Source organism: Sturnus vulgaris, chromosome 1 (assembly GCF_052056855.1).
Source record: "Sturnus vulgaris isolate bStuVul1 chromosome 1, bStuVul1.hap1, whole genome shotgun sequence".
Lineage (NCBI taxonomy): Eukaryota > Metazoa > Chordata > Aves > Passeriformes > Sturnidae > Sturnus > Sturnus vulgaris.
In genome coordinates, this window is record NC_142243.1 from 104,013,834 (window position 1) to 104,041,378 (window position 27,545).

General features: G+C 40.4%; 2 protein-coding genes and 1 long non-coding RNA gene across 4 annotated transcripts in view; all 3 read right to left on the minus strand.

The window, feature by feature from the left end:
* LDLRAD4 (low density lipoprotein receptor class A domain containing 4) overlaps positions 1 to 4,503 on the minus strand; it is a 284,773-nt gene extending 280,270 nt beyond the window's left edge. The window contains exon 1 of the mRNA XM_014870876.2: positions 4,390 to 4,503. The gene's annotated coding sequence lies outside the window, so the exon portion shown is untranslated. The remainder of the gene's footprint in view (positions 1 to 4,389) is intronic.
* A 2,134-nt stretch (positions 4,504 to 6,637) lies between these two features.
* Positions 6,638 to 26,819, minus strand: LOC148225385 (uncharacterized). Of its 2 annotated transcripts, XR_015806623.1 has the most exons (6): positions 24,941 to 26,819; positions 24,752 to 24,834; positions 23,311 to 23,343; positions 19,998 to 20,141; positions 7,666 to 7,721; positions 6,638 to 7,473 (listed from the first exon to the last, which is right to left on the minus strand). It is a non-coding gene; the product is annotated as an uncharacterized LOC148225385 (long non-coding RNA). The 2 variants fall into 2 exon arrangements; XR_015806624.1 differs by lacking the exons at positions 24,752 to 24,834; positions 24,941 to 26,819 and adding an exon at positions 24,403 to 24,739 and having other exon boundaries at positions 6,638 to 20,141.
* A 119-nt stretch (positions 26,820 to 26,938) lies between these two features.
* Positions 26,939 to 27,545, minus strand: part of CEP192 (centrosomal protein 192) — a 56,217-nt gene continuing 55,610 nt past the window's right edge. The window contains exon 43 of the mRNA XM_088172810.1: positions 26,939 to 27,427. Within this exon, the coding sequence (XP_088028936.1) occupies positions 27,292 to 27,427 (136 nt within the window). The 3' untranslated portion in view covers positions 26,939 to 27,291. The remainder of the gene's footprint in view (positions 27,428 to 27,545) is intronic.

Below are 27,545 nucleotides of genomic sequence, written 5' to 3' on the forward strand. Positions count from 1 at the left end.
TTCAAAATCCTGTGGTATGGGTTTCTGATCAGTTTCTCTGCAAAATGCAGACGTTAAAAATAAATTATGGGTGTGTATGTGTCGCCTTCCCAGCCCTCTCCCCACCGCATGCACTTCCACCCCCAGCTCCTTTACTGGTTTTCATGCAGATTTGTGCCAGACATTCAGCATCCTCATTAAGTGGTGTCTGGCAACCTGCCTAAGCTTTAGTGGGTTCTGGGAATGCCAATATATTAACCAGAGGACTTTTTGCATACCCTGGAGAGATTTTTATTCTAGAAAAGTCAACCATTTGGCACCAAGAAAACTTACTTCAAATCTAGGAAAGCTCTCCATTGGCAATAGGAAGAAAAAATGTATTTACATTCTTCTTAATTTCTGTCTCCTACCTGAAAGAAAAGTTTGATGTAGAGCAAGATCATTCAAACACAGTTTAAAAGGTCGGTGTGTTCTCTGTATTAGAATTTTAGAGAAAAGAACAACAGATATGAACAACACAGACACAGCAAAACATCAAGAAAATTATTCTTTTTCAGTCCCTTGTCTCTTGTGACCAAAGCAATCTTAATCAGGAAGATTAAATTTACCAATTATTACGCTGAGTGATAATGAATGGTGATGTGGGTGCTTAAAAATTTCCATTGCTTAACTAAACAATAAGAAAAAGCATTTAGTAAAATACATCTACATTTAGCATACTGCAAATACGCTAAATCAAAGCATACACTACAGAAATGCATATATTAAATAAATATAGATGAGAAATGCCAAGACATTCTGCCAGCATGAAATACAGCACACACTGTAATGTCATGCTCTTATTCACCTGCAAGCATTCTTTCTACTGCTGTCCCCTTAGAGTTACTATTATTCAACTGACAGTCTCAGAACTAAGCAAATAAAACTCTCTAAGAAAAAAAAATCACATTTCCTTTTCAAATATGAGGTTCAAAAGAACACAATGGAAAAAAGAAAGGCCCATGGCTTTCCTTCACTTGAATATTCTGCCTGTGCAACATATAGAGAAAGTTAAAGTACACTGGACAAATGTGTCATTTCAAGATCATTTCTTCAGGCTTGTGTACCCAGAGAATCCAATTCATTTCAAGAAGTAATCTGCTACTGTTTAGATATCACTACCCATTATTATTATAAGTTTCTTGAAACTGACATCTACTTCAAACTCATCATCATTCTTTGTGCAAAAAATTGCCAGATTCCTGACATCAACTCCAAAACACCACAGTCCCTTTATAATGGCCAATTAGAACCAGAGATTCAGCAAGAATAAATTAAAATCAATTCCATATAAATGTTTTAGTGTACTAAGATTATGTTTGGTGTGAAAGAAATTTTTAGCTATCTAGGCTGCCTTTGCTTAGATATCAACCTTCTAGGCAAGACAGCTATTCTTAAAAATAGCTGTCAACTGAGAAAAGAAAATGTATATGCATGAATCATTTCACTACAGGGTTGGATTCCCAGCAACTGATGCACCACTGTTCTGGCACCAGTGCCTTTAACGAGCAGCTGATACTAGATTGGTGCCATTGAAGAATTTCACGGTTACCACAGAACCAATCTGCAGAAAAATTCATCTCCAAACTCCTAGAAGTATTTGCATTCCGTAACTGGCAATGCACTTGCAGGGAGCTGTTTTGAACCATGAAAAACCAGACAGAAAAAAAAAACCAACAACTTTTCCAAGACCACTCACAAGTTAAATGCAATAACCATGACTCCTGATGCAAGAGTTGTTGGACAGGCACATACTTTTTAACACTTCATTTCTCCTAGAGACTATGTTAAGTTAAAATACTTTTAAGGTATTTCTCTATTATTTCAATAATTATTTACTTCTTTCTGGCACATCATATCCACATTTGGAAAGCATTCCAAATTACTTCAGACAGTGTCACTGACATAAAACTAGTTCTTGGTGGAAGGGCAGCACTAGACAGAGTACTGCAGCACAGCTGAACAAGAACTAAATTTTGGACAAGATAATCAGAGAGAAAACTTTCAATTCCCTCTTCCCCACAACCCCCTCTTGCAAAAATGCGCCTTCAGTGCAGGGAAAACTAACAATTCCTCATTTCAAGTCTCACTTTAATGTTCTGCGCAAAGAAAATAGCATTTTAACTACTTAAAAATAACAAAAGGCCAGGTTAGTTCTAAATTCCTCGGTTAAGCTACAGCCCTGTAGCTGGCCGCAATCTTACCACATTTAATACAACTGTGGCTCAATCTTGAATCTCAACTTCCTTCTACTTCCACAGGTTTTCTTGTAACAAGTCTAGGGTTCTGAAGACTGAAAACTTATTCAGTCAAACGCTGCCTAGTGCCTGTAATGTTTCAGTTAACAAAAACCAATGATCTGAAATACTGTGTCTCACATTGCTAACTCGTTCTGTGTTACACACTGATGACCATTTAGGCCCACTCTGGCATCTGAATTTATTGGAGAATATTGATGTGCCTCAGGCATAAGCAACAACGATCTTCACATACCTGAGTTGGAACTAACTGTGCTGGTATAAACACTGATTATAGAAAAAGATGTGTTTCTACTTCCATACATAACTGTAGAGAGTTGACACGTTCCAGTTTGAGTTCTCCTCATGCTGGCCACTTTGTGTATCACAGTAACTTAACACCTGGTGCTAAAACGCCAGTACAGATATAGATGTTCAGATTATCATCTCTATCTCAGCTAATATGGACAAGGGGATGTTGATTAGGCTGCTTCCCACCAGTGCACTGGTTTTCCAGCAAAACTTCCCCTTTCATTTACAGCCACTAAGCCATAATATTTGTATGTTCATTAATGGAAGCAAACACGTGCGTACCATGCACAGTAATTTAATTCTACTCAAGGATGCATGGTAACTTGGAGAGCTCTGGATCATTGCAAAGAATAGGTTTCCCGAAATGTTTTTGTAGAAATGAAATTGAAAAGCAGAATTGAAGTTTTGTCTAACCAACAAAACCAGGTGTTGAAGGACCAGCAAGAACACTGCCCCTACTTAGGCAGCATTTATGTTTACCTCATCTATGACTACCGGTAATTGTCCCTTGGGCTTTCTTACTGGCAAGAACTCTCTCCCTTTTAGGCCAGCTTCAGATTTATGATGCTGGAGACACTTCACTCTTCATGCTACATGATGCACCTTTCCAGTCCACAAATATTTTAATGTTTTTGGTTTGGAAGCACAGACAAGCCTCTTAAAGGAGCATTCCATTCTGACAAGGAGATGTGTATGTTTTTAGATTAACAAACTTTTGTAACACCAAACAGTATTTTTAATACCACATAAAATCATTCACCAGATTTTTGTTCTCCCGCACAACCATCATTTGCTATTCAGAAAAGGTTCTGAATCCCACTAAAATCTGTATCATTCTAGGTGTTAAGATCGCCCAAGAAAACAGAAGTTACTTTTGCATTTTTCCTGCTTCCTGTTTTTTCTTCACTGAACTTAAACCTACACACAACGGTGTGTTTGCCTCTTCAGCAAGCATCAAACCATAGCCTACGCATAACTACCTACCCACCTACACGACAGAAAACCTGGCACACCATTCAGAAATTTGGGATGCCCATATTCACTGCAAACAATGCAGACAGGCGTCTGATACAGGCAGGCAAAGCTAGACTTCTGCTAATAAACTTTTTTTTAAGGGGAGAAAAAAGAAAAAAGGCACTTCATCAAATATAGGTCACTGGTGCGTGAGCCCGGCAGCCGCACTGCCGCTCTGCCTTCCTGCGAAAGTTGCCCGCCCGGCGCCGGGCGCGCACCGCGGCCGGGCATCCCCGCCAGGCTCTCCCCGCGGGGCCGGGCAGGTCCCGCCAGCCGGGCTGCGACACAGCCCCGACCGAGCGAGCGGCCGCACGGAGCTCCGGTTCTGACCCCGGAGCAGCCGGAGAGGACGTGCCGAGCACTCCGCGCTCCCCAGCGCCCTGCCCGCCGCCGCGGCTCCGCAGCCCCGCTCGCCTGCGCCTCTCCTGCGGAGCGCCGGGGGTCTCCCGTCCGGGCTGCCGCTGCGGCTGCTTCCCGGGCCAGTCGGGTCGGGACGGCAGCGGGGCTCTCCGGAGCCCCAGCCGGCCCCCGCGATCAGCGGTACCTGTCACGCAGTCCTCGCCCCGGCCGGCACCCCCACCTGCCCCCCAGGTGCGGCGGACGGACGCGCTCAGCCCGGCTCCGGCCGGGCACTGCCCTCGCCGCGGCACGGAGGGTGGGCGAGCGCCGCCGGAGCCCCCCGGCAGCCGCCGCCTCGTCCCCCGCACGCTCCCAGACCTTCAACTCGGGCCTCCCGCACTTTCTCCGGCACTTTCCGCCGCGGCGCCCCCCGGCCGCCCCCGGCCCCGCCGCGCCGGGCGGCACTCACCTCCCGCCGGCCCCCGCCGCTCGCCCCCGCGCCGCGCTGGCCTCCTCCGGAGCGCCTCGCCTCCTCCCCCTGCCTGTCTCCGGCAGCCGCTCTCCCTGCGCTGAGGCTGTGCCTGCCTCCAACTCATCCCCAGCCTCTCCTCCTCCTCCTCCTCCTCCTCCCCCCCCGCCCTGCCCGCCCCGCTGGCTGCCGCCTGTCTGCAGCGAGTCTGGCTCCGGCGGGCGGGCGGGCGGGCGCGGGGGCCGGCGGCGGGGGGGCGGGCGGAGCGGGGGAGGGGAGGCGGTGCTGCCGCCCGGCCCCGCAGCCCACACTGACACCTGCCGGGTGGATGTGCGCCGCTCCGGCTCCGCGGGATCGGCCCCCGACAGCGCGGGGAGCGCCCGAAATGCTGCCCGGGACTCGCCTTCGAGGGGAGAAACCCAATGAGGTTCAATAAGGGCAAGTGCAGGGTCCTGCACCTGGAGAGCAATGACCACAATACCAGCACAGACTGGGGGCTGACCTGCTGGAGAGCAGCCCTGCGGAGAAGGACCTGGGAGTCCTGGTGAGTGACAAGCTGGCCCTGAGCCGACAGTGCCCGTGTAGCTAAGAGAGCCAATAGGATCCTGGAATGCATTGGGAAGAGTGTGGCCTGCAGGTTGAGAGAGGTTATCCTCCCTCACTACTTGGTGCCGGTGAGGCCACATCTGCAGTGCTGTGTCCAGTTCTGGGCTCCTCAGTGCAAGAAAGACAAGGAGCTACTGGAGCAGGTCCAGCAGAGGCGACAAAGACCAAACATTTCTCTTATGAGAAGAGACTGTCGGAACTGGGCCTGTTTAGTCTGAAAGCTGAGGGCATCTCGCCAATACATATAAACATCTCAAAGCAGGGTGTCAGGAGGACAGTGCCAGCCTCTTTTTAGTTCTGCCCAGCACCAGGACAAGGAGCAATGGCCATAATCTAAAACAGAAGTTTCACTTCAATATGAGGAAGAACTTTTTTACCTTGAGGGTGGCAGAGCACTGGAACAGGCTGTCCAGGGAGGTCCTGGAGTCTCCCGGTCTGGAGACATTCAAAACCCACCTGGCCGTGTTCTGTCTCACCTGCTCTAGGAGACCCTGCCTTGGCTGGGGGCTTGGGCCAGATGATCTCCAGAGGTCCTTTCCAACCCTAAGGATTCTGTGAGCTGCTCCGTTAGTGTGGGAATGGCCCTACTCAGAGACTCTGGCAAGGAGGCAGCCCCAGTGTCCACGGGGCAGCCCTGCCACTCACCCATCAGTCCTCAGGCAGCCCCAGCACCTCTGTAAAGGTCAGGACCAGCAAAGGGTGGGGGAAACAAACAAAAAAAAAAGTACACTTTGCCCCATGCAAAATGAGAAATTTTTTAACTTTTCAAAAAATGTTGCAAGACAGGAAAACCCAGTTCATGTCACGGCCCAGCAGGCACGAACCCAAGGCAGCTTCTGCCTTGCCTTCACTTGCAGGCACGGTCCATTCCAGGCTCAGTAATGCAGTCCCACACTGTCAAGCATTCACCAGCCCTTGGCCTCTCCCTATCCCTGTTAATATCCTTTGGGGTGCAGGCCTGTGGTATGCATTGTCCAGTAAAACGGCCACCTTAATTTCAACTATGGCCAAATCACTTGGGAACAAGTATAGTAACCAAAGTTGCCATTATATTGTTAAATGCAGGAATATTTACACATACCATTCTCACAGAAATAAAGAAATCCCTGTTTCTGGGAGCACTGGAATAGATCACTCAGAGAGGTTGTGGAATCTCCTTCACTGCAGATATTCAAGCACCATCTGGACACAATCCTGTGCAATGTGCTCTGGGATGGCCCTGCTTGAGCAGGGAGGCTGGACCAGATGACCCACTGTTGTTCCTTCCAACCTGACACATTCTGTGATTTCTGTTAATTTACAGAATCAGCTTCAGTTCCCATTCCCATCCACAATGTACTCTAAAGACTTTTCCCTTCCCAATTATACCTGTGAGCCTAAGAATGAAGAGGATAAATAGCAGAGATGAGGTAACCTGAAGAAGTGTAAGCATTGCTAACTTTAAGTATGTACATGTTCGATTCAAATGTGCTTGATTCACTTTTTGCCTCAAATCTCCCAAATTGCAGGTTGGAATGAAGATATAAGTCTGGTTGAAGTTGCCAGAGGACCAAGCTATGAAGATTGTGGAGGTGATGGCCTGAAGTTGATGCTGTGGGTCAACATATGGCTGAAAAAGAGGGAACTACCAGAGAAACAGTCAGAACAGCAGTGAAAGTTTATTTTAACAAACATGGTTTGAATTAAGCCTCAAGGAGCCAAAGGAACAACAAACACTACAGAAAGGAAGAGCTTCCAGTAATATGGATAATTACTGGGACTCCTTGTCCTGAAAGTTGCAAAAATCATCAAGAGGTCACAGGGTTAATCCATAACTTGGTATTTATAATTCATTTATTTATAATCTAACAAACCAGGAGAAACTTGATTTTAATTTTGTTCTGTAGTTAGCCACCAAGAGTGAAGTGCTCCGTTTCCAAAAGTGCCCTGTTAATCTGTATATACTTCATAACAAATTAGTCTGACACACTTCAGCTATATTCCCTTCAATGACTTCTCAAGGAATACCAGTCATTCACTTTCATCAAGAGAGTCTTCCTATGTGCAGAGGAATATCCTAACCCATGGAAAACCTTGTAAAGCATAGCAAAATCACCTGCTAAGTAACAAATTATTTTTATACAATACCTCTTGAGTGAAAAGATTTGCCTGGCAGCAATTTGGGATATTTTGGGCACGTGGGAGGAGGAGAACAGCAAAAACCGAAAATGCACAGACATGCTCAGAAAGCATTGTGATGGATGCACGTCTGGAAAGTGAAATGCTGAGAACACTCTATGCTGATGATGCTCTTGTTCCTATCCAAGATGTCTCTGGAAGGGAGAACCTGCAACCTAACATACTGGCACCTGCCAGGGGACAACATTTCCTCAGGTATACAAATTCCTTTATCTTTTAATAATCAAAATTTCCATTTAAAGTTCTCTTCAGTGTCTTGCTCCACTTAAACGTGTCTGAAGAATGTCAATATTTCTGAAACTTAGAGAGAGAGTTAAAGGGGAGTGTTAACATTTTTTCCCTAACAAAGTTATAAATCATAGGAGAACTTGGAGTTGTGTAGAGGTTTCACTATAAAGACAATCCCAAGGAGAGTTTGGTTATATGAAGAAACTTATCATAAAAAGTAAAAAGAGAAAACCCCAACATCTCTTCAGTGAAAGCCATACTCACAGTATCATGATATCTCATATCCATAAGGCTGCACAGACATCCTGACTGTTTCTTTCCTGGATAAAAAAGTGAAAATTCTTATAATTGATCTAAGGTGTAGGCAGATCTGTATATATGATTTTAGTTTTTTTCTTTATCTTCTTCTCTAACCATAGCAATGGTATAGTTAATAATTGGACTGTTGGGGGTTTTGTTGGGGTTTATTACTACTTTATTGTTCATCTAATAGTAAAAATGACTTCACTGTTACTGGCAGACAGCAAGGCGCTGTGTTCCTAAGGATGTAGCTTAACAACAGAAGCACCACTTACCCCTGCTGTGTCTAGAACCCCAGTGCAAGAACCAAGGAAACCTGGCAGAAAGATTCACTGCTATTCTATAATAAATACTTGGCCAAATCATGCTATTAGATGTGGTAGGAGATACAGAGTCTAGTGAAGCACTTAGGTCTGAGTGTCCGTATCCATCCCTGATGGGCCCCTTTCCTGGGCTTGTTACACACGCTGTAACTGCTATCACTTCTTCCTTCCCAGTCTGGCAGTCTGCAAGACGTGCTGCACTGCTAGGGAGGAAGTCAGTGGGGAAAGCAAGTATTTGAACAATTATACTGAGAAGAACAAATTTGAATCCAGGGACATAGAGGCTGTTGGTTTTAGTTACTGGTGACTCATCTTGTTTCCCACCAGGAAGCCACAGATCAGTGTATTTCAAGTATTGCTGATTCCTATTATCTGTTACGCTGAGAGAACAAGGAGGAAGAAATTAAAAACACTCAAACCACAGTAAGAACACAGCTAAATAACATATGGGCACGTCATAAACCAGCCTTGCTAAACCACACATAAAAGCGTGCTACAAATAAAATACTAGTCAGAAGGGTATTTGGTAGGGTTTGTTGCAGGTCATTCAGATTCTTCTCCCAGTTGTCCACCATGAGCAGATAAGCACTGCTCATAATTCTAAATCTGGGGCTGTTTTGCAAAAAAAAACAAAAAAAACAAAAAAAAACAAAAAAAAAAAAAAAAAAAACAAACAAAAAAAAAAAAAAACAAAAAAAAAAAACCCAAAACCACAAAACGACTGCAGCCTTACTTGGAACCCTGCTGTATCCTTCAATATGTTGGCTTCCAAAAATCCCCACTCAATCTAGCCTCTGGGGTGGGAGGCAGGGCTTGGTTCTCGTGCTTTAGTGGTTTTTTGGTGGTTTATTATCATAGCAGAGTCTAGTGAGGGAAGCAATACAACAGAGCAAAACATGACAATTCTCTCTCACTAAAGCTGGGAAGTTATATTCTTTCTCTTGGATAATTCCTAAATATGTCATTCATTCCAAGGGCTTCCACTCTCCTTCCTGATTAGACTAACCAGGGGAGATAATTTCTATCTTAAGCCATTTATGGAACTGATGACAAGCAATCAAATCTCTTCAGAATTTTAAAAATCAGTAACATACAAAAAACCATGGTTTTGGCCATTTTGAAGGAAAAAAGTCCCAAATATTTTAGGAAAAGACTGAAATTTTCCAAAATAGTTCAAGATCTTAATTCAAATGTTTCAGTTGTACAGGGATGGAGGCCTCAGTCTGCCCTGGGTTTCAGAGAGGCGCAAGGCCTTGACACACACACCTCAGTGCCCCAGCTGATGTGTGCAGATGGGATGAATGTAGAGCCCCTTGACCAGACACAGGATCCAGACTGTATTTCCAACATGTCACAATGGTGTGAAATTGTGTCACTCCAGTGAGTACACTGTCCACCTTATATGCCTTGTTAAGTAGGTGGTAGGTATGAAAGCAATGACAAGGGGAAAATGGATGTGAGGATGGCAGCACAAGAAAGATTACTTATAATATTTTCCTGTTGTAGAAAATTCTCTGCCTGTTCTAGTCATTCAGTGAAATTAGACTCCAGCTCGTTTGTTGTTCCTGGGTGCACACACATACACACGCTCATTCTGCAACGTGTTGTTCATCTGCCAATTCCACCCACACACCTGCACACCCCATCACTTCATGTCAATCTCAGTTTTAGATAATCCCAAATATCTTAAGAGATGTTTTGGTTTTCTTGTCGTGATGGACATAACTAAAAAAGGTTTTCGTACTAAATAAAATGTAATGGCAGACTGTAAACTTAGTGAACACTATGAGTATCAGAAGCACCCCAAGACTCTCCAAACTCTAACAGCAGCAACACCACCCTCTTTTTCCTAAAGGAGGCCTAAAGCAAAAAAGTTCACAATGAGTGAGCACAGATCAAGTTGCCAGATCTACTTTCAGCTTCTGATAAATCAGACAAGAAAGCAATGATGCCAAAACTCTCTGCAAGGTACCAAGCAAAAGGAGGTGGAATCAAATTGTATCTCATAAGATAATACCACATACATTACCATAACAGAGAAATTACACACCCTGTGTAAGAGGGGCTGAGCTACATCTTATTATACAGAGTAAATAATGTATGTAGCAATTAGACAATATTCCATCATCAAATAAGAAACGAATTCTTGTCTTAACGTGGCTGTTCTACAGGATGTGCTCTGTTGTCATGAATTTACAAACAATTTACGAATACGTATGTTTTCAGCTTCACAAAATAAAGTCTTTGCCACATGAAAGGTACAAGATTTTTGTTTATAATGCCATTTCCCAAATATATTTTTAATATCTTTCCCAAGTCTCAGAATGATTTTATTGGAGGACAAGTCTCAATTTCCCATGATAAAGATACAGAATTTAAGTTATAAAAGAAATATGATTTGCTTTCAGAATGTGCTTTGAGAACAGACATAATCAGGAACTGATCCAAATTATCTTGGTTTATTGTATGGCATTCTGTCTACTGGATCACAAAGCAGCTATTCACTGCTTGTTATTCTACACTTTTTGATTTAATGTACTACCAAAACCCCCTTTTTCTCGAGAAACATTTCCAGAATTACTTTCTTAGCTACCAGTCCTACAACACTGGCTTATCTCAGTTGTGAGGTAAGTAATTGGTTTGCAAAGCACTTGTAAATGAAAGATTTGACAAACGTCATTGGAAAATATCCTCTTTTCAGGTTCCCATCAGAAATCCCACTGACTTCAGTAGAGCAGAAATTCAGACTCATTTTACAGACACACACAGAGAAAACCTACAGAAAAAGTATTCAATAAACAGTGTGTTGCCCACCTACTACATCAAATGAAGCCATGAAAAACTCCAAAACCTTAAAAAGTCTGGCATGAAGAAAGAGATATTTTATGACAGGAATGAATAATAGGACTGATAACCAAGAACAGCATCATCATCTTATGTTTAATTGTAATGGTAAAATCAGTACTACAATCTATAACTTTCTGGTTTGTGATCAATAATAGCATAACTCCTATTCAGCTGCTCATCTTCCTACCTTTCATAACCTTTCCAATAACTGGATGCATCCACGTGTGTTTGAAAGCCACTCCATTCATCTTCTTCAGGTCTTCTTAGAATATTTCTATGTTTCTACTTAAGCACTCAAAAAACACCCTCACTTTTGGAAATAAGGACCATTTTTACTGCTTCAGTGGTACAGTACAGAGGCATCTGCTCAATGCTTAAAATTTAAAATATATTTACCTTCATTTTAAGAACCCTACCCTTCCAATAAAGTTCTTCTGGTTCTGCCCTTCAATTCTTCCAAAAGATAAAGCTGCAGAGCTCTGAGAACTTCCCAATGTCCACTTACTACAACTCTCCTTCTTTTCTCTTTTTTGGGTTTGTTTGGTTTTTTGGGGGTTTTTTGCCTCTACTTTTCGACTTCTTTTCAAATAAAGCCTTTGCATTAATGCAGCATTGAAAAATCTGAAGGCTTTACCATCAGAGAAGACAAATTAAAGCAAATAGGTTGGACAGAGGACACTAATCAAATTGCATATATTGTCATTCAGTACAGTAAATGAGTGTTTTTCATGCCTAATAGGAACATCACCTTCAGGGACCCGAGGCTAACACTGACCACTGAATCAGATGTCCATATTGTTCATAAAAAGCACAAGTAGAAGCTGCTGCTGACCACATGCCTGCTTTACTTCATCTGCTGCTCTAAGCAAATGCATTTTTTCAGGTCTGGAAAAATGTTTTCACAATTCATTACGGAAACAATGCAAGTTAGACTATTATATTATTCTCTTCTAGGTAACTACTCCCAGAGGGATCTTAGGAACTGTTCTCTCTGTTCTTTCTTGTTAAATGAATCTCAGTGACTTTTTTATCCTCTTCACTGTTTTTGCCTATCACCTATAATATATTTTTAATATTGAAAATCTGCATAGCATGCAGTTGTTTAACGGCTTCCATGAAAGGCTCTCAAGGCATTTTGTTGTCACTAATCAGTTCGATCTCACCAACCCAGGCATACACAAGCCTTATTCCTATTCTGTAGACAAGAAAACAACTACAGAGAAGGCTGAGTGTCAGAATTCATTCCTGCATTCAAACTCCAACCACTAGATCACAAACCCCTTGCAAAAAGACAAACTGTTCTCTAATACTCAGATCTGTAGGACTTCATTAACAGCAGTTCCTCCAATAACTTGCTGTGTCTTCTCTCAGACACTTCCTTAGCCACTCATTTACTGGCAGGTTACCTACAGATGCTAACACACCATACAGACACCAAGAACAGAGGGCAATACAAAATAAGCTCTTAAAAGGGCACTTTCCCAGTTATTTTAGCATCAGTTTAACAAGTTGCAAAAGTGAAAAATACATAAAAGCTACAAATTTTTACATGTTTTTCCTTTAACATACTGTTTACTCCTTGGGCCACCATCTTCAGCATTCTTCACTGACAGCTGAATTACTTTAAACAAGACACTACTGGGAAAAAATATTCAGAACATGTGAAAGGAAAAAAGAGTTTCTACATCTCAAAATCTTAACTTCAAAGCTCTATTTTATCTTTATAGGTACCATCCTAACAGGTCATACATACATCTCTCAAGTGAGCCTTAGAAGTACTGAGATGCGCCCTGTCATGTTGTGAAAATAATAACTCAGTTCAGATGTTTAACATAATGAGATGCATGAAACCTTCCTGTATTTCTCTCTCAAATCTATGGAGTGGGAAACTACTATGTTCCAGGGTAGTCTTCTTATTAGAAATGGTACAGATGTAATGGTACTGTGTAATACAGACTTGCACAAGTGAACCAGTTTTTCTAGGTTAGGAATTTACACAATAGGCAGTGATGCCATATACTAGAGTTTTGGAGATTTTTTTAAATGTTAAGTAACATGATGGATTGTAATCCTAACACTGAAAACAAAAATCCTGTTCCAGAGTAATGCAACTTTGGAAGTTCTTCTGATATAATATTAACATTTACAGAAATATGAGTCATATTACACTGTGAAATTAACCTCTACTTTTGGTTTTTTTCTATTATTATCTAGAGTAGTTTGACCTTCACTGCATAGAAAGGAAACTGCTTAAAGGATGCATCAGTAATACATATGGAAAGAAGTTCTCCTTGGTAGAAACTTTGCCTCACTTGTGCAGATTAACATCGTGCTCTTGTTTAATATCATATTGACTACACCACACTTGATCAGTAGGAATTCATGAATGAATTGTCACAAGTTAAGCTGGGATGTCAAATTTACTATAAATCAGATAATCTTCAGTTGTTTTCTGTAAAATGTGTACTATGCCCCAGGAGTACATGCAAAAGAAGTTGGTCCTTAACCAAGAAAATAAACATCTTGGAATTGGCTCATACTGACCTGACAATAACAATTTGCATGCAGGCAGTTAATGCAAAACAGCTGACTTGGAGAAATTTCCTTAGAATGAGGAGTTAGAGACCGAGCAGGTTATTCATGTATATATACTCTCAATATACATGCACTTCCATTATGTTAAACAGTCTGGCAACATTTTGATAAAATACAGCTATACCTGGAGCTTATGCCAATCTACTTTACCTTGTTTCCAGAAAATTTCACTTCTTCAAGCTATGTCTTCCTGGCAAGGTGAAAATGTGTGAAATAATGTCCTTGTTCCTCAAACTTGAGACTTTTCATCATTGTGCAAACAAGGGCACATAAATACCTGCTTATGGTTTATATGTGGCTATGTCATTCAGAGTCTTTTAGCACGTAACTATCCCAAACTTCAAAATTCAACAACTCAAAGACAATAAAGCCTGTTCCTGCTCTCAGGTTTTAGGACTAATTTCTTAAGGTTTATTTGTTTAATATTTATAGCTTTTACAGTGCTATTTATTTATTTCTCTGCTGTACTCAGTTTGTCACTCTGAAAGCATGAAAGATGAGCAACAACAAAACTTGAATTACACCCCATGCAGTGAGGCCACCCAGAGAGCTCAAAGCCTCCCCGGGCAAACAGGCACAATGTTATCTCCAAGCCCTTTCTCCCTCCCAATATCTGCCCTTCTGCTGGGGGCAAGGCAGCAGAGCAAAGAAGATATTGTTCTGTTCAACCCCATTCCTGGCACTGCAGCCCAACAGCAGCATGGAAATCTTGGCAGGGAACACCGGAGCCAGGGCCTCTTGAACAGTTGCATGGGGCACGCAGCCAGAGGCTGCCCAGCTGCTGCTGGAAGGGGCTCCAAGGCACCCTCTCACCTACTGAGCCTCTCTGGTTCCACAAACCACTCACCCATATGGTGAAAACTGGAGCCGTATCAAGGAGACTTCTCCCCATCCACAAGTCCTTCCATTAACTGGTATAGGCTCTACTTGGTAGTTAACTGCAACGATCCAGGCACAGGCTAGATGCTGAACTCATTTAAAGAGGCCTCAGAATCACGTCTGCTACCAGAAATAAAACCAAAACCACTTTGGAGTCAGTATAGCTGTGATTTGTCTGTTCCTAAAGAGAATTACATGAGCATAGGAATTTATTTGTCAGTGGGCAGTCTCAGCTTTGTACTAGACATATGATTTTATATGAAATCCAGATGTCATTTAGAACAGTGTCAAAAGTCAGACTAAAATTAGTATTCATCAAATGAGTTTTTAAAAGAAAAAATATGTTCTGCAGCTTAAAGAAAGAGCTGTAAAAATATCTCAGACTCGTGTATTTCTCTTCACAAGTCAATGGGGTTTCTCTTGTACAAATATAAAAGTCTAAAGAATCAAGAATGAAAATACTTCCCATGTTTCTGCTTGGATATGGCTCATAACTTGGGATCAAATTATGAGTCACAGTAGTTCCCCCAGAGTACAGAACTGTCCACCACTCTTTGATTTATATGCACAAAATCTACCTACATGAAAAGCCTTGAAAAGACCCAGATGGGTTCTCTACATTTATTTAGCAAACAAATGAAATTACTTTCAACAGTCTTCGGTTTACGTAGCCAATACCAGAACTCTCTGCACACTAGTCAGTGTAAGCAGGAATAAAGCCCAAAATACTGCTTATTTTGTTTTGAGACAGCCACACCAAAGCTCTACCTACCACTCTACAGAGTGAGTTCACCTTCATGCCATGCTGTGCCTACCCAAATTGTAGCAGTCACCCACTTTCACTGAATAAAATGGTGCTTTATTTGTAAAGATGTAAATAAAGCTCTCTTTGTTCATGAAAGATCCCTATTCTTTTCAGCAAAAGGCATGATCTCATCATTCTGATATAATTGTCCCATTAATTGCATGAAAAGAAACTTTGCATTGCCACAGCTGAGACAGATCACTCTAGCAGGTGAATTTGAGAGTCTAGAGGGATGTTTACAATTTACCTCATCAGCAGGAAGAAGAATATGTGTCATTTAGCTATTCCCTAAGAGTGAGAAAGAAAGCAAAATCAGCATGGGGCTAGGCTGACATCGAGATGCCATTCAAAGAGTATCCAGACCCAACAATGTCTCAGCCTCATAATAAGCCTTTTATGATCAGTTGGCCCTCAGTTGCATTACAAAATTCCATTTCAGAAAGGGATTAAAGATATCTTTTAGTCAAGAACATTCCATTGCACCTTCAGGAGCACCCATTTACATTAATGGTTGATGTCGATATTTTCTGCTGCATGTTCTGCAAAGACATACTTCAAGTAGCTTTTTGATCAATTGCAGGTTTCTGGTTAAATAATGATTAGATTTGTGCATCACAGCAAGGACAATTTCAGAAAGAAAATATTATTATAGTTTGGGGGTTGTTTTTTGTTTGTTTTTTTTTTTTAAGAAGAAAACATTATGGTCATACAACAAATGCATTTCTCTGTTGTAAGAGAGAGTACCATTCAATATAGATTTTGAGCTACAGATTTTTTTCAGATCACTCTTCCTTCCAGAGTTCTAAACAAAGTGAATAAAAGGTGATCAGACACAATAGCTGTATGAAAGAAAAATCCTTTCTTTCAGATGTATCTCAGTAAGTAGTTTCAGCAACCTAACACTCACTCTTGAATTGACAGAGTACTTGAGTCATTTCTAAAACAAACATTGCGAGAGTCAGCTACAATAGACACAGTGCTTTGAGAGTTTCAATTTATTGAGACTGACAATTACAGAAGCTTGATGCTGAAATAGCAGTACTGATCCGGGGAGGTGGTGGAGTCATCATCCCTGGATGTGTTTAAAAAAAGATTGGATGTGGCACTCGGTGCCATGGTTTAGTTGAGCTGTTAGGGCATGGGTTGGTCTCAATGATCTTGAAGGTCTCTTCCAACCTAGTGATTCTGTGATCTGGATGCAAAAATGCTGCATTAAGCAACCATCATGTTCTCTAAGTCCCACTAGGAAGACCAAAGTCCTTGTAAGAATATACTGTTCTTGGTGATTAAAGCCAGAAATTCAGGAATGTGGAGTTACAAGATCAGATCTGTACCCTAAGCACTATAGAAGGCAAGACCAAGTAAAACTATCTCCACTACAGGTTCCTTCTACTTCTCCCGGTTGGATATAGTGGTGCACATTTGACACCATGCCAGAACAGGTCAACAGACTTTTCACTTTTCCTCCAGTTCATTCTCTCATGGCCCTAGGATTGCAGTTCCACCCTTGCACTCACATCACAGCTACTTGGATTTCACTTAAAATATCCAGTTTGCCTTTTTGGTTTGAGTGTGTGTCTGACTCCACAGGTATGGCTGTTTTATCTGCTTTTGACCATGACCTCTTGCATTTTGGGACTGAGGACAAAAACATCTTCATCTTCAACAGGAAGATCCATTTGAGAGACCATATATCAGTCTGACCTGCTAGACATTAGGCCTATCATATTAACATAGAAAATGGACCTCATCCTACCCCCAGATAAAGAAGTAAGGCAAATTCTTGGCAAGAGGAACTATAAATTGCCTCCTTTCGATATCATTATTTATAAAGTTTCATATCCTGAGATATATTAACTAGGCTGAGCACTGTGGCGTTCTTCCTCTGCTGAGAGGAAGTATGGCCTCCCACACTAATAAGTCTTCAACTCATGCATCTCAATGAACAAATGCTATAGCAACTCCCACATTACCACATTAACTCAAAAGCATCTTAGGACAACCTTCATGTTAGCATTTCAGCATATATGAATTGGATTCCTGAGAAAGCAGGTTTTCAAGAACGACAGTGCACTCCGGGGCATTGACAGATCCCCACAGTCTCTGCTGTTGCTCCTGCAGCAGCTGTACCCCTTTTTGTTGTAGTTATGGGATGAGAGCATCTGGATTTCAACCCAATTTCATCAAAGAATGGCACCTGTAGGTGGGCTGGTCCTTAGTCAAGCTGACAAAGGCATCCTCATACTCAGTATCACTGTTCCAAGCTGGCCTGCTTTCCACTGCAGCATGTCTTTCTGAATCGAACAGGCTCTAAATACTGACACCCTGCTCTCAGTCACATGCCTGTAGAAGGGAGCAGATCAGCAGCATGGGTGGCTCCTGGCTGTGGAAGTGTCAGAAGCAGCTTTTGCAGGGTGAGGGGTGTCTACAAGACCCCCGCCCCTGCAGCAGATATGCTTGCTTCCACCCAAGTTTTCGAATAACTAATTTATCTCAAGAAACTCCTCCAGCTCAGAAGAGGTTACAACCTCCAGCCGCCTGTCATCACCCTTCTGCTTGAGATTATCTGCTGGAGGGGCTCTTATTACAAATGTTCCACAATCTGTTGCCTTCAAGAGAACCAAGTTAACTTAAAAAAAAAAAAAAGAAAAAAAAAGTCTTTTCAACCTAACTCATTTTGACAGACAAGTTAGAAAATGACAACATGCACAACGAACAGATCTGAGATGATGATAATCACCAGCTGAAAAGATGGTGACAAGCAGCTGAGGGGCAGTTACCTCCTCTGAAAACATAGCAAGATCCAGGCAGTAACTTCTGCCCACGACTTCATTAAACTACAGTTTTGTCTTCTAAAACACAGTTTATTTTCTATACGTTGCTAGAATAAAGAAAAATTATTTCTCATCTGCCTAGCTAAAGCGAACATCTTATACTTAATCCACCACCAACACTCCTGCACAGCCAAGTGTTAAAGTATATAAAGACTCTTCCTAAAATCTTTTTTTAACGACCTGTCAACTTCCTTACCTCCAATGAATCAACATTTTTCTATTTCTCTCATTTTATACTCCACCACAAAAAAAAGTTTCATTTTTCATGTTACAAATGCAAGCTCCATGTTAGTATACAAATTTCTCTTTCATTCTACACTCGTATGTGCTTTTGCAATGACACAAAATAAATTTCATCTTTCTACAAAAGAGTGGATAAGGAACTCCATGCCATTAAAAAGCCCCCCACAATAACCTCCTTACTGAAGTGGTGCAGAAGAATCTCACCTAGACCCTTCCTAAGAGGGTAACATCATACTGCAGCATAGCTGTTTGCATGTCTGGTGATGCTAGTGATTATTCTTCTTGTGAGTAATGCTGTATTGCTATAGCAGTTCTGGGAAGCCTCACCTCTCCTGGGGGAGGGTCCTATTTGTCTGGAGTTTGGAGAGGATTTTTCTAAACTCAAACATCTTTTCGTGTTTGCAGCAGTACTGAAAAGCCTAACAGACTAGTTCCATACAAGTCACACAGGGATGCCTGGAGCTTTGGCAGTAATTCCTCTGAGGACTCCAGGGGTGATCACAACAGAGAGGGGTACACAGAAACTGTAGGGCCTATGCAAGAAATAGGTAGCATATGCAAGAGGCTTTGAAACAACTTCCTAACATACATCAGCTGCCTAACATAGATTGACTGACCCAGAAAAAGCTATGCAATTGTGAAGGAGCAGCAAATGAGTTTTGGGGAATCAAAAAATTTGCCTACATTAAATGGTTAATAAAAGTAAATGGTGAAATTAAGCACCAACTGTTGCTCTAGGTATGCAAGTGCCTTCAAAATTTCATTCCATTATTTAATTTACTTGACTTCTAAAAATGTCAAACCTCTTCAATTAGTACGCAATTACACAATGAGTTATTAATCTGTAAGTCAGCATTATTTCCAGTGTAAGTTTTAGGCTCACAGTTGTGTTTTCACAGTTAAAACCAGGTAACAATCTTTATCTCATGATCTCAGGTTATGCTCACATCCTGTTCACACACATCTTGCTTTCTGTTTTGTCACAAGGACAATACAACTCAGATGCTTTTTACTACCGCTTCTGTAATTTCATTTAATTATTTTAGTTTTTTAATTCTTGTACTATTTATTCAGTTTTCGGCTACTGTCAACAACCAAGAGCATCAAAATTTTCCTTTCTTCTTTTTGACTCCCTGGAGAAAAAGCTAAGGGACTGGTGAATACATAGTTTTAAAATTTAAAACTAAAATCATTAAAAGTTAATGCTGTTAGTCCTTGTCCTCCATGGTTATTCATACCAAATGTGCCACTTTCACAAGACTATGAAGTATTTTCAAAAGGCATGATTTTATGAGAGCTTCTTAGAGGTAACATCTGTTTAAACCATTAATGAACTTAAACAGTTCACTAAAGTTTGTTTTGTCAAGTCATGTCTAGATTTCATTAAATGAATCTTAACTAACAATTTCTTTCTCTAACATTCAGAAATACAATTTAGAAAGGAAAGCATATTTGTTCAAGAGAGACTTGGAACAGAACACAAGGTCCAAATATTCTTGAATTTTGGAAAGTCTACTCCACCCTGTTGTCTTTATTTACACTGGAAGGGAAAGAGAGAGAAAACTGTGAGTAGCAGTATCAAAATGAGGACATTTTAATACTTTGCCTTTGTACCCAGTGTTTCCTGTAGAGAAAATAAATCAAGAAACCACTCCAGTACCAAACAAACACTGCAATGAAAACGTAAAACCCACAATGCAATACTAAAATTTCCTAAAACCTACAGTACAAACTGTCAGACAATCTACAGGGTGACACATCATGATTTACCTGAAAGGTGGGTTAAATTACAAGCCTTTGTTGTTGTGGCATTGCCTTCTGTTTCTGTGGAGGTCCTGGTCTCCAAACATTGATAGATAGCATCAACAGGAACAACTGAAGCTCTGAGCTGATTTTCATACAATTGCTGAAAACCTGTAAGATAAATGAGAAGAACCACTGAAGAACAGCTTACTAAAACAGAAAAAAAATCTGCAATACGAGGACACAAGATATTTCTTTCTGAATAGTGAAATTCCACTTGCCTAGCTATCATCCTTAACTATGAACCAACTTTCAAAGACTATTTCTCTCTAGTACTCATGAGTCATTTTCTAACATCGCGTCTTTGGCAGCTTGAAGCATTTTGAAAGTGGAAAGCAAATAAAATTGCTTTTAATGCACTCATAAGAGGGTACTTCAGGTTTTTTAAAAGCCATTTTTTCTCTATCTTTTAGCTGCTAGGAGGCTTTAAATGGGACCCCTGTAGGTTTTTGTCTGTAAACCATACGAGAGCATAAAAGCTTGGAAAACTTGCAGAGATTCTGAAGCAGGTTCACACAGCTTCATTGAAACTGTGTGTGGTTTTGAAGCTCACCAGGGCTCTACTCACCAGGAACCATTTAAAATTGCCAACTTATGAAGTAGATTTAAAACTCATAAAGGATTATGATGAAAACCTAAGACTTATTTTGTAGGCTTCCAGCTTGAAAGAAAAAAAAAACATTCTGTAAATAGGAAGGAATGGGTTTTCATTCTCTAAAGGTTTTGGGGTATTGTTTCTTTGAAAACATATACAGGAGCCTGAAAAGGGGATCAGAATAACCTCTGTAAACACAGCCTGAATTAACCTGCACCAAAGTGATTTACCTGTATCAAAATAATCAAACTGATCAATCCATTACACCAACACATGGTGGCTCAACTCTCCTAAAAGCACTTGCAAGATGGTTACAATCAAAATCTGTCAAATCTTTCCGTCTTTGGAGATGACTCTTCTCAACCCACTTTATTATCAATCAGAACAGCCAGCAAGAAAAGAAGGCTTGCAAAACCATCATAAATACCATGAGAAATGAGAAACTACTTTCATTTATGTGAAGAATCAGTCAAAGAAGATTTCATGACTCATACTGTTCTCTATTATGTATTGTAAGGTTTATTAGGACTTGGTGCTGCAAAAGAAAATGGAAAAATGTTGGTTTGAATGGCAAGGGAGACATGAAAATTTATCACAATCGGGTCCAATATAGTATTTTTCTTCTTTCTGTACATATGCAGTCATCTTTGCAGGCTCTGAAAGTTCTGTGAGTAAAGATTGCCAGATTGGGTTTTTACTTCAGTCAACACAGAAACTCTAGCAAGATCCCAAGAATGGACAGAAATGAAACTGCTTTTCATGTTTTCTGATGGCAAGCAGTACGGTGGAGGACGTTTGATACTATTTAAATTTGTTGTGAGACTGATTTTTCCACCAGTGGTTGCTTTTGGCTTTCATACTCATTACTTATAAATTTTATATTCATTGATAATAAAGAATACTCAACAGTCCTGTTGATTTCAGATTAAACATTCAACACAACAGCAGCTGTACAGTGCCAGGAAATCAATGTCACTGTTCACTAGGGTCACATAGAACATGGGGTTGGTCATAGAAACTTATTTTTCTACAATCAGAACCAGCCATGAAATTACTTCCTAACTTGGGAAGCTTTATGTAACAGCTCTTCTGCTAATATATAATACACCAAAAGCGGTGGACTTTTTTTTTTTTCCTATTTGTCTTGGAATCTATTGGCCCACACCAAATGACCAAAATCTGTAATATATGAGCCCTTGCACAAGAGCAGGAGGAAGTAGAGATCAGCAGTTTCCAAAGTCCTTATGCTGAGATTTTTAAGAGCTTCCAGAGGTACAAAGGAGAATGTTCAAACCTTGAAAAGGATGCCAAAACATTTATCCCTGCTTATTTGGAGGGGACAGAGGCCTTGACCTCAAATGTAGGGACAGGAAGCAAAACACACTGACTAAGTGCTTAAAAGCTTGTTGCCAAAGGAAGTGCCAGTACCCACCTTGTGTGTACACTTGTAGCAACCTTCAGTGCTTCCAAAGAAGGTGGGAAGGGAAGGGAAGGGAAGGGAAGGGAAGGGAAGGGAAGGGAAGGGAAGGGAAGGGAAGGGAAGGGAAGGGAAGGGAAGGGAAGGGAAGGGAAGGGAAGGGAAGGGAAGGGAAGGGAAGGGAAACTTCTTCCTTGATCTTAAGGGTAAGTAGCAATTCTGAAGCATGGCATCAATATAGCACAAGTGTAAAGTAAACAGATACTCAAGTAGTCTGTTAAAGAAAAGTGAGAGAGGAGGGGGAGAGGTACTATTCAAGTACTACTCAAAGAGAGCAAATCTGGAAGAGCACAGCCCATGGCTGGCATCTCAGTATTTCTTTTCCACTAGACCGATTTGAAGAAAATCCCTGCAAAGAAGCTTTCATAAGATGGCATTTTTGTGATTCAGTATAGCACTAATATTCCTTTTGAGTTTTATAACTGTTCCTAGAACATTCTTGGCAATGAATTTAAACTTTTTGAAAGAGGTCGCATTTCACTGTAAATGGTTATCTGGTATTCACAACACAAAATAAGCATTTGAATATTTATTGTGAGCACACTGCATTTTAGGGAGAACACACAAAGATTCTTACTACAATTATCTTGTTCCAGCTTTAATATATTAGCTGTCACCTCTTTAATGGATCTTGTGAGAAAGGAAAGTTTCTTTCTTTAACTCTCTTTTCCCCCTGAACGCAATTACCACCTCATTCAGAGCTCTTTGTGTCCACCTAATCTCTCTGATTATGTCTCTGACACCACCACAATACTACATGACTGACATACCTGACAGCTGTGACTAGTGACAGAACACTCACAATGCAAACCAGCTCTATGCAGGATGAGTATTACCTACCGCCAGCCTCCCAGAACAAACATGGAAGGAAGGTAAAAGGGGTGGGGGCATTTCACGACCAGCCTAACCCCTACCGATTTTGCCTCCTTTTAGAGCCAAACAGCATTGACAAGCAGAGCCTCTTTGTACATACCTACCTAATGAACCAATTGTTGGATGAATACAAAAGCACACCCATTAGTATTTTAATTTTTAATTTATAGAGTGGAAAATGCATGTTTGGAGACCTGCTTACAAGCAGGACTTGATGGATCATTTTGTCTCGCTCCAGCCCTTTTATGCTCCTCTGGGTGATAACTCCCAGCTGGTGCTCAACTGTCAGCTTTAGGCAGGTGGCTATAGATGGGAGTCTGCGAGGAGAGACATACCTGAAAATGTCATTCCCAGACAACAAACTGCCCCTGGAATCAAAGACAAACGGTCTCAGAATTCAGCATTTTTAACCATAAAGACATGAATTTGTGTTACAAATAATTACCAAGTACAATGGCAGTAATGAATACACTAATCAGGAAAAATATTAGAGTGCTTTTATAAAGAGTCTTATACTTTAAAATCCCATGGTTTTAAGTAGTATTTATACTTTAAAAGCTTCAGCTTGTCAGTACTGACTACCTTTCTTCCCCCATGGAAAAAAAAAAAAATTGAGGACAGGGATAAAGCTGATTATTCAAAACAAACAATTTAGTTGCAACTTGCTGAGCTTTTGAGCAGCTCTGGAAATTACACATTCCTAGAATCAGAGAAAAGGTGCAAAAATTTAAAAAAAAAAATTCATGTAGGAAAAGTCTAGAGCCAAAAAGTGCCACCCAAGCATCTAGTTTTCAAAGATGATCAGATAATATTAACAGAAAATTTATGCAAGTGCATTATACTAATCTAATTTGCATCTAAAAACTGCTCTCATGTAAGACTGTGCTCCAACAATCATACAACAAAAATAAAATATCCAGGATTGAGGGATATGCTTAAGAAAGCTTTGTGGTCAAACACTATGTTATTGAAAGCAGAATTTTAATTTTCTACCTTAACTTTCTTATGCTGCAAGTTAGGTATTTATGCTATTAGTATAGATGTAGCACATTGCATTAATTTTGAAAATATTTCAAGAGTGGTTTTAGCAAATTAATAAAACGTCTAAAGAAAATCCTCTTTTTAATCCACCATGTTCTAGCTTGCAACACTTCTTTATTCTGAACTTGAAGTTACCACTCCATAGGAACCTGTAAGGCAGACTCCACATTACTTGATGTATCAGTGAACTAATGCAGTGCTCTAAAGGCAAAAAACTGTTACTGCTGTAAGAACACTGAGAAAAATCTTTTCTACTGTTAATGACAACTCAAATTTTCAAATGGGAAGCTAGAAACAATATTCTACTTAACTGGTAAATTTGGGGAGAAAATTAGTATAATGCAGATACTACCACTTAAAAAATTGTTAATAGTCAGCTTTCTTACTGAAGATGAGGCATCATGGCAGGGAGGTGGATCCTTCACCCAAATATTTGATGTTTGTCGTTCTGATAAAAAGATGCATATTCTTCATTTATGCTATACAATGAAAGCAGTAAGGCATGAACTTCTGTTATCTGGAGGTTTTTTTGAAACAAGGTAGAAAAAGATAGCTGTGACTAAAAGTCAGGATACTCAATTACAGTATCAGGGACAACTGATCATATGTCACCTGCCCACTCTCGCACTGGTTCTCAAGGACTTTTGTTCCCAGAATGCCTTTTCTCATTTCCAAAGATGCTGCAATATAGAAATCCAACATGCTTCACATATATAAGATACAAAACCTACTAACCTCATGATGAACTTTGTTACCCTCCAACTCCTCCACAAATCATAGGAGCAAGAATATACTAGCATTTTACCTACCAGGCATTCCTACAACAGAAATGCCCAGAGTATTTAGTACTCTATTTCAAAAGGCCAGCATTGCCCTCAGTAATTTACTTTATGTATCAAAAAACACTCACAAAATTCTCTTTACCGTTTTAAGCCTTTATATAATCAAAATAATCTTCTAGACAGCCAGGCCTTGATATGCACCTATACAAGGTTTTCTGAACGCTAATTAGTTTCAGATGCCAGGGCAACAATCTCCAAAACACACTGAAGCACGTGTACAGAATGTATTATAGCTCCATTTGTAGTCAATGATGTGAAAACTTTACAAAGTTCTTGAATAATTATGATTACTAATACCCCAATTAGGTTGAACAGGTACACAGACATCCTCAGTGCTAGACACTTAATGAATTTTTAAAAATAATTTATTTCTGAATTTCCTCTCTGACTGGTCTTAAAATCAACAAGTAAGATGACTAAAAAGACATAGTTTCAGGTTTGTTTGGGATTTTTTTTTAAGTTTGCTGCATCAGGGTTTGAGTCAATCTTTCCAGTCTGAGACAAAAGATTGCATCCAACAACATGAGAAAACTGAAAAAAAAAGTCTCAAAGCTGTCGAAGGTCAACATGAGAAAAGAATTAATTATACCTAAAGTCAATTCTGCTTACTTTATTAAAAGTATTACAGCTTAAAATCTTAATCAAACCAAATTCTGGACAGAACTGTTCTATTTTTCTGTATCTCTAAAGGAAGTAGACAGAAATCAGGATTTCTTCACAGTAAGCACTGGACAAATCAAAGCAAGATCATCTTGACTACAAAAGTTTTTTATATAAATAAAGCAGCCATGAGGAAAGGAAGCAATTTCATTTTGTGGAGTAAGAATGGAACCAGTTTGAAGTGGCTGCAAAGAAAGTCATTATTAGGAGTGAAACAAGCCCAGGGGGTTGCAAACAGGTACCAAAATAATTCACATCACCTGCAAATCAGGATTCCCTTGGATAATGAGGTCATTTGCAGTGCAGCTGACACACCTGAAGGATGGGATACCATCCAGAGGGACCTGGACAAGCTCAAGAAGTAGGCACATGGAGATTTAACAAGACCAAGTGCAAGGGGCTGCATGTGGGTTGGAGCAAGCCCCAGTATCATGGACAGGCATGCAGAGATCAAGAACATCCCTGTGAAGGACAGTTTGGGGGTGCTGGTGAGAGAGAGGCTGCACATGAGCTGGCAATGTGCACTTGGAGCCCAGCAAGCCAATTATATCCTGGGAACAGGCTGCCCAGAGCAGTGGAAGACGTTCTATCCATGGAAACTAAATTTCAGGTCAGATTAGATGAGGCTCTGAACAACCTGGTCTAGTTAAAATTGTTCCTGTCCATGGCAGGGGTGGTGGACAAGATGACCTTTAAAAGTTCCCTTCTAACCCAAACTATTCTGTGATTCCATGACATGGTAGCAATGGCTAAGGGGATAGTAGAACAGTTGTTCAATGACTCCTACAATATAAGAACTGGAGAGTACTCAATTAAATCAGAAATAATCCAGTTTATCACAGAAAAGACAAATTTTGCTACAAGAATATATAGTGAACTTTCAGAGCTTGCTATCACATGGAGCTGAGGAAACAGTGCCAAAAGGGTTAAAAAATGTGAACAGGTAAATTCACAAGCAGGCCAATAAATGCAAAAAAAAGGCATAGGTGGGATTCTACCTCCCATCCTTATTCACCTGGTGGCAGATACTGAGGAAATGGAATTGAACCCGTAAGCAGACATTTCTCAAAGTAACATCTTGATGTGACTTCCAGAGACAGAACACTGGGTAAGATGCATAATTCTGGAAGGCTGAAGACACTATTGCTCATGTTAAAATTTACATTGTTTTCACATTGTCAGAGTTAAAAACAATGCTTATGCCTGCCACTGATCTGTGTAAAAAGGTAGGGGCTGATTGTCAGATCCCAGCATTACCTCAGGAAAATGTGATATTAGCAGGTCAGCTTCTGGACTGCAATGCCTCCCCCTGTTCCCTCACAGCCCGCCAAAAATTTAGCATTGTCTAAGAGGAAGCAGCTTGATCCCTTACCTACAGCAAAGAATCCTCTAACACAAACAGAAATCAGGTAGAATCAACTGTTTACATATAGATTTTATTTCTGAATTTACAGTGCTTAAAATAAAATATATCAGTATCTAGCTATTTCTAATAAATGCAAAAATACAAAACTTCCATTTGCTTTAAAAGTGCAGAAACATAAATTATAAAATGATAACTTTAAAACATACAATGTTATTTCTCAGTGTTTTTAGTATCAAAACAGATTTGTAAAACAAGCACCATAATTTATCTTACAGAAGACTTTTCATCAAAGCAGCATCACAGGGCAAAACAAGTAGGACATTAGTATGGAAATGTAGTAGCAAATGTTTGAATATTTTAAATGGTATGAACTGTTATAAATTCTTATAAACAGTTAAAAAACTGTTCTATTTGCTTGCAATAGCTTTACCATATAGCCTAATATTAATTGGGCTATATTTGGTTGTCACAATGAAGACATCTTCAAACATTCCTTCTGCCTTTGGCTTGAACTGGACTGGCACAGCGATGTAATGAAAGGATCTAAAAAGGCAATTATGGACATAATCATTGTTAATAAACAATAAATAGACAAATTCCTCTCTAGTTTGGATTTTCACCAAAATGGTATACTGGACGTGCACTGGATCATCACGTTTAT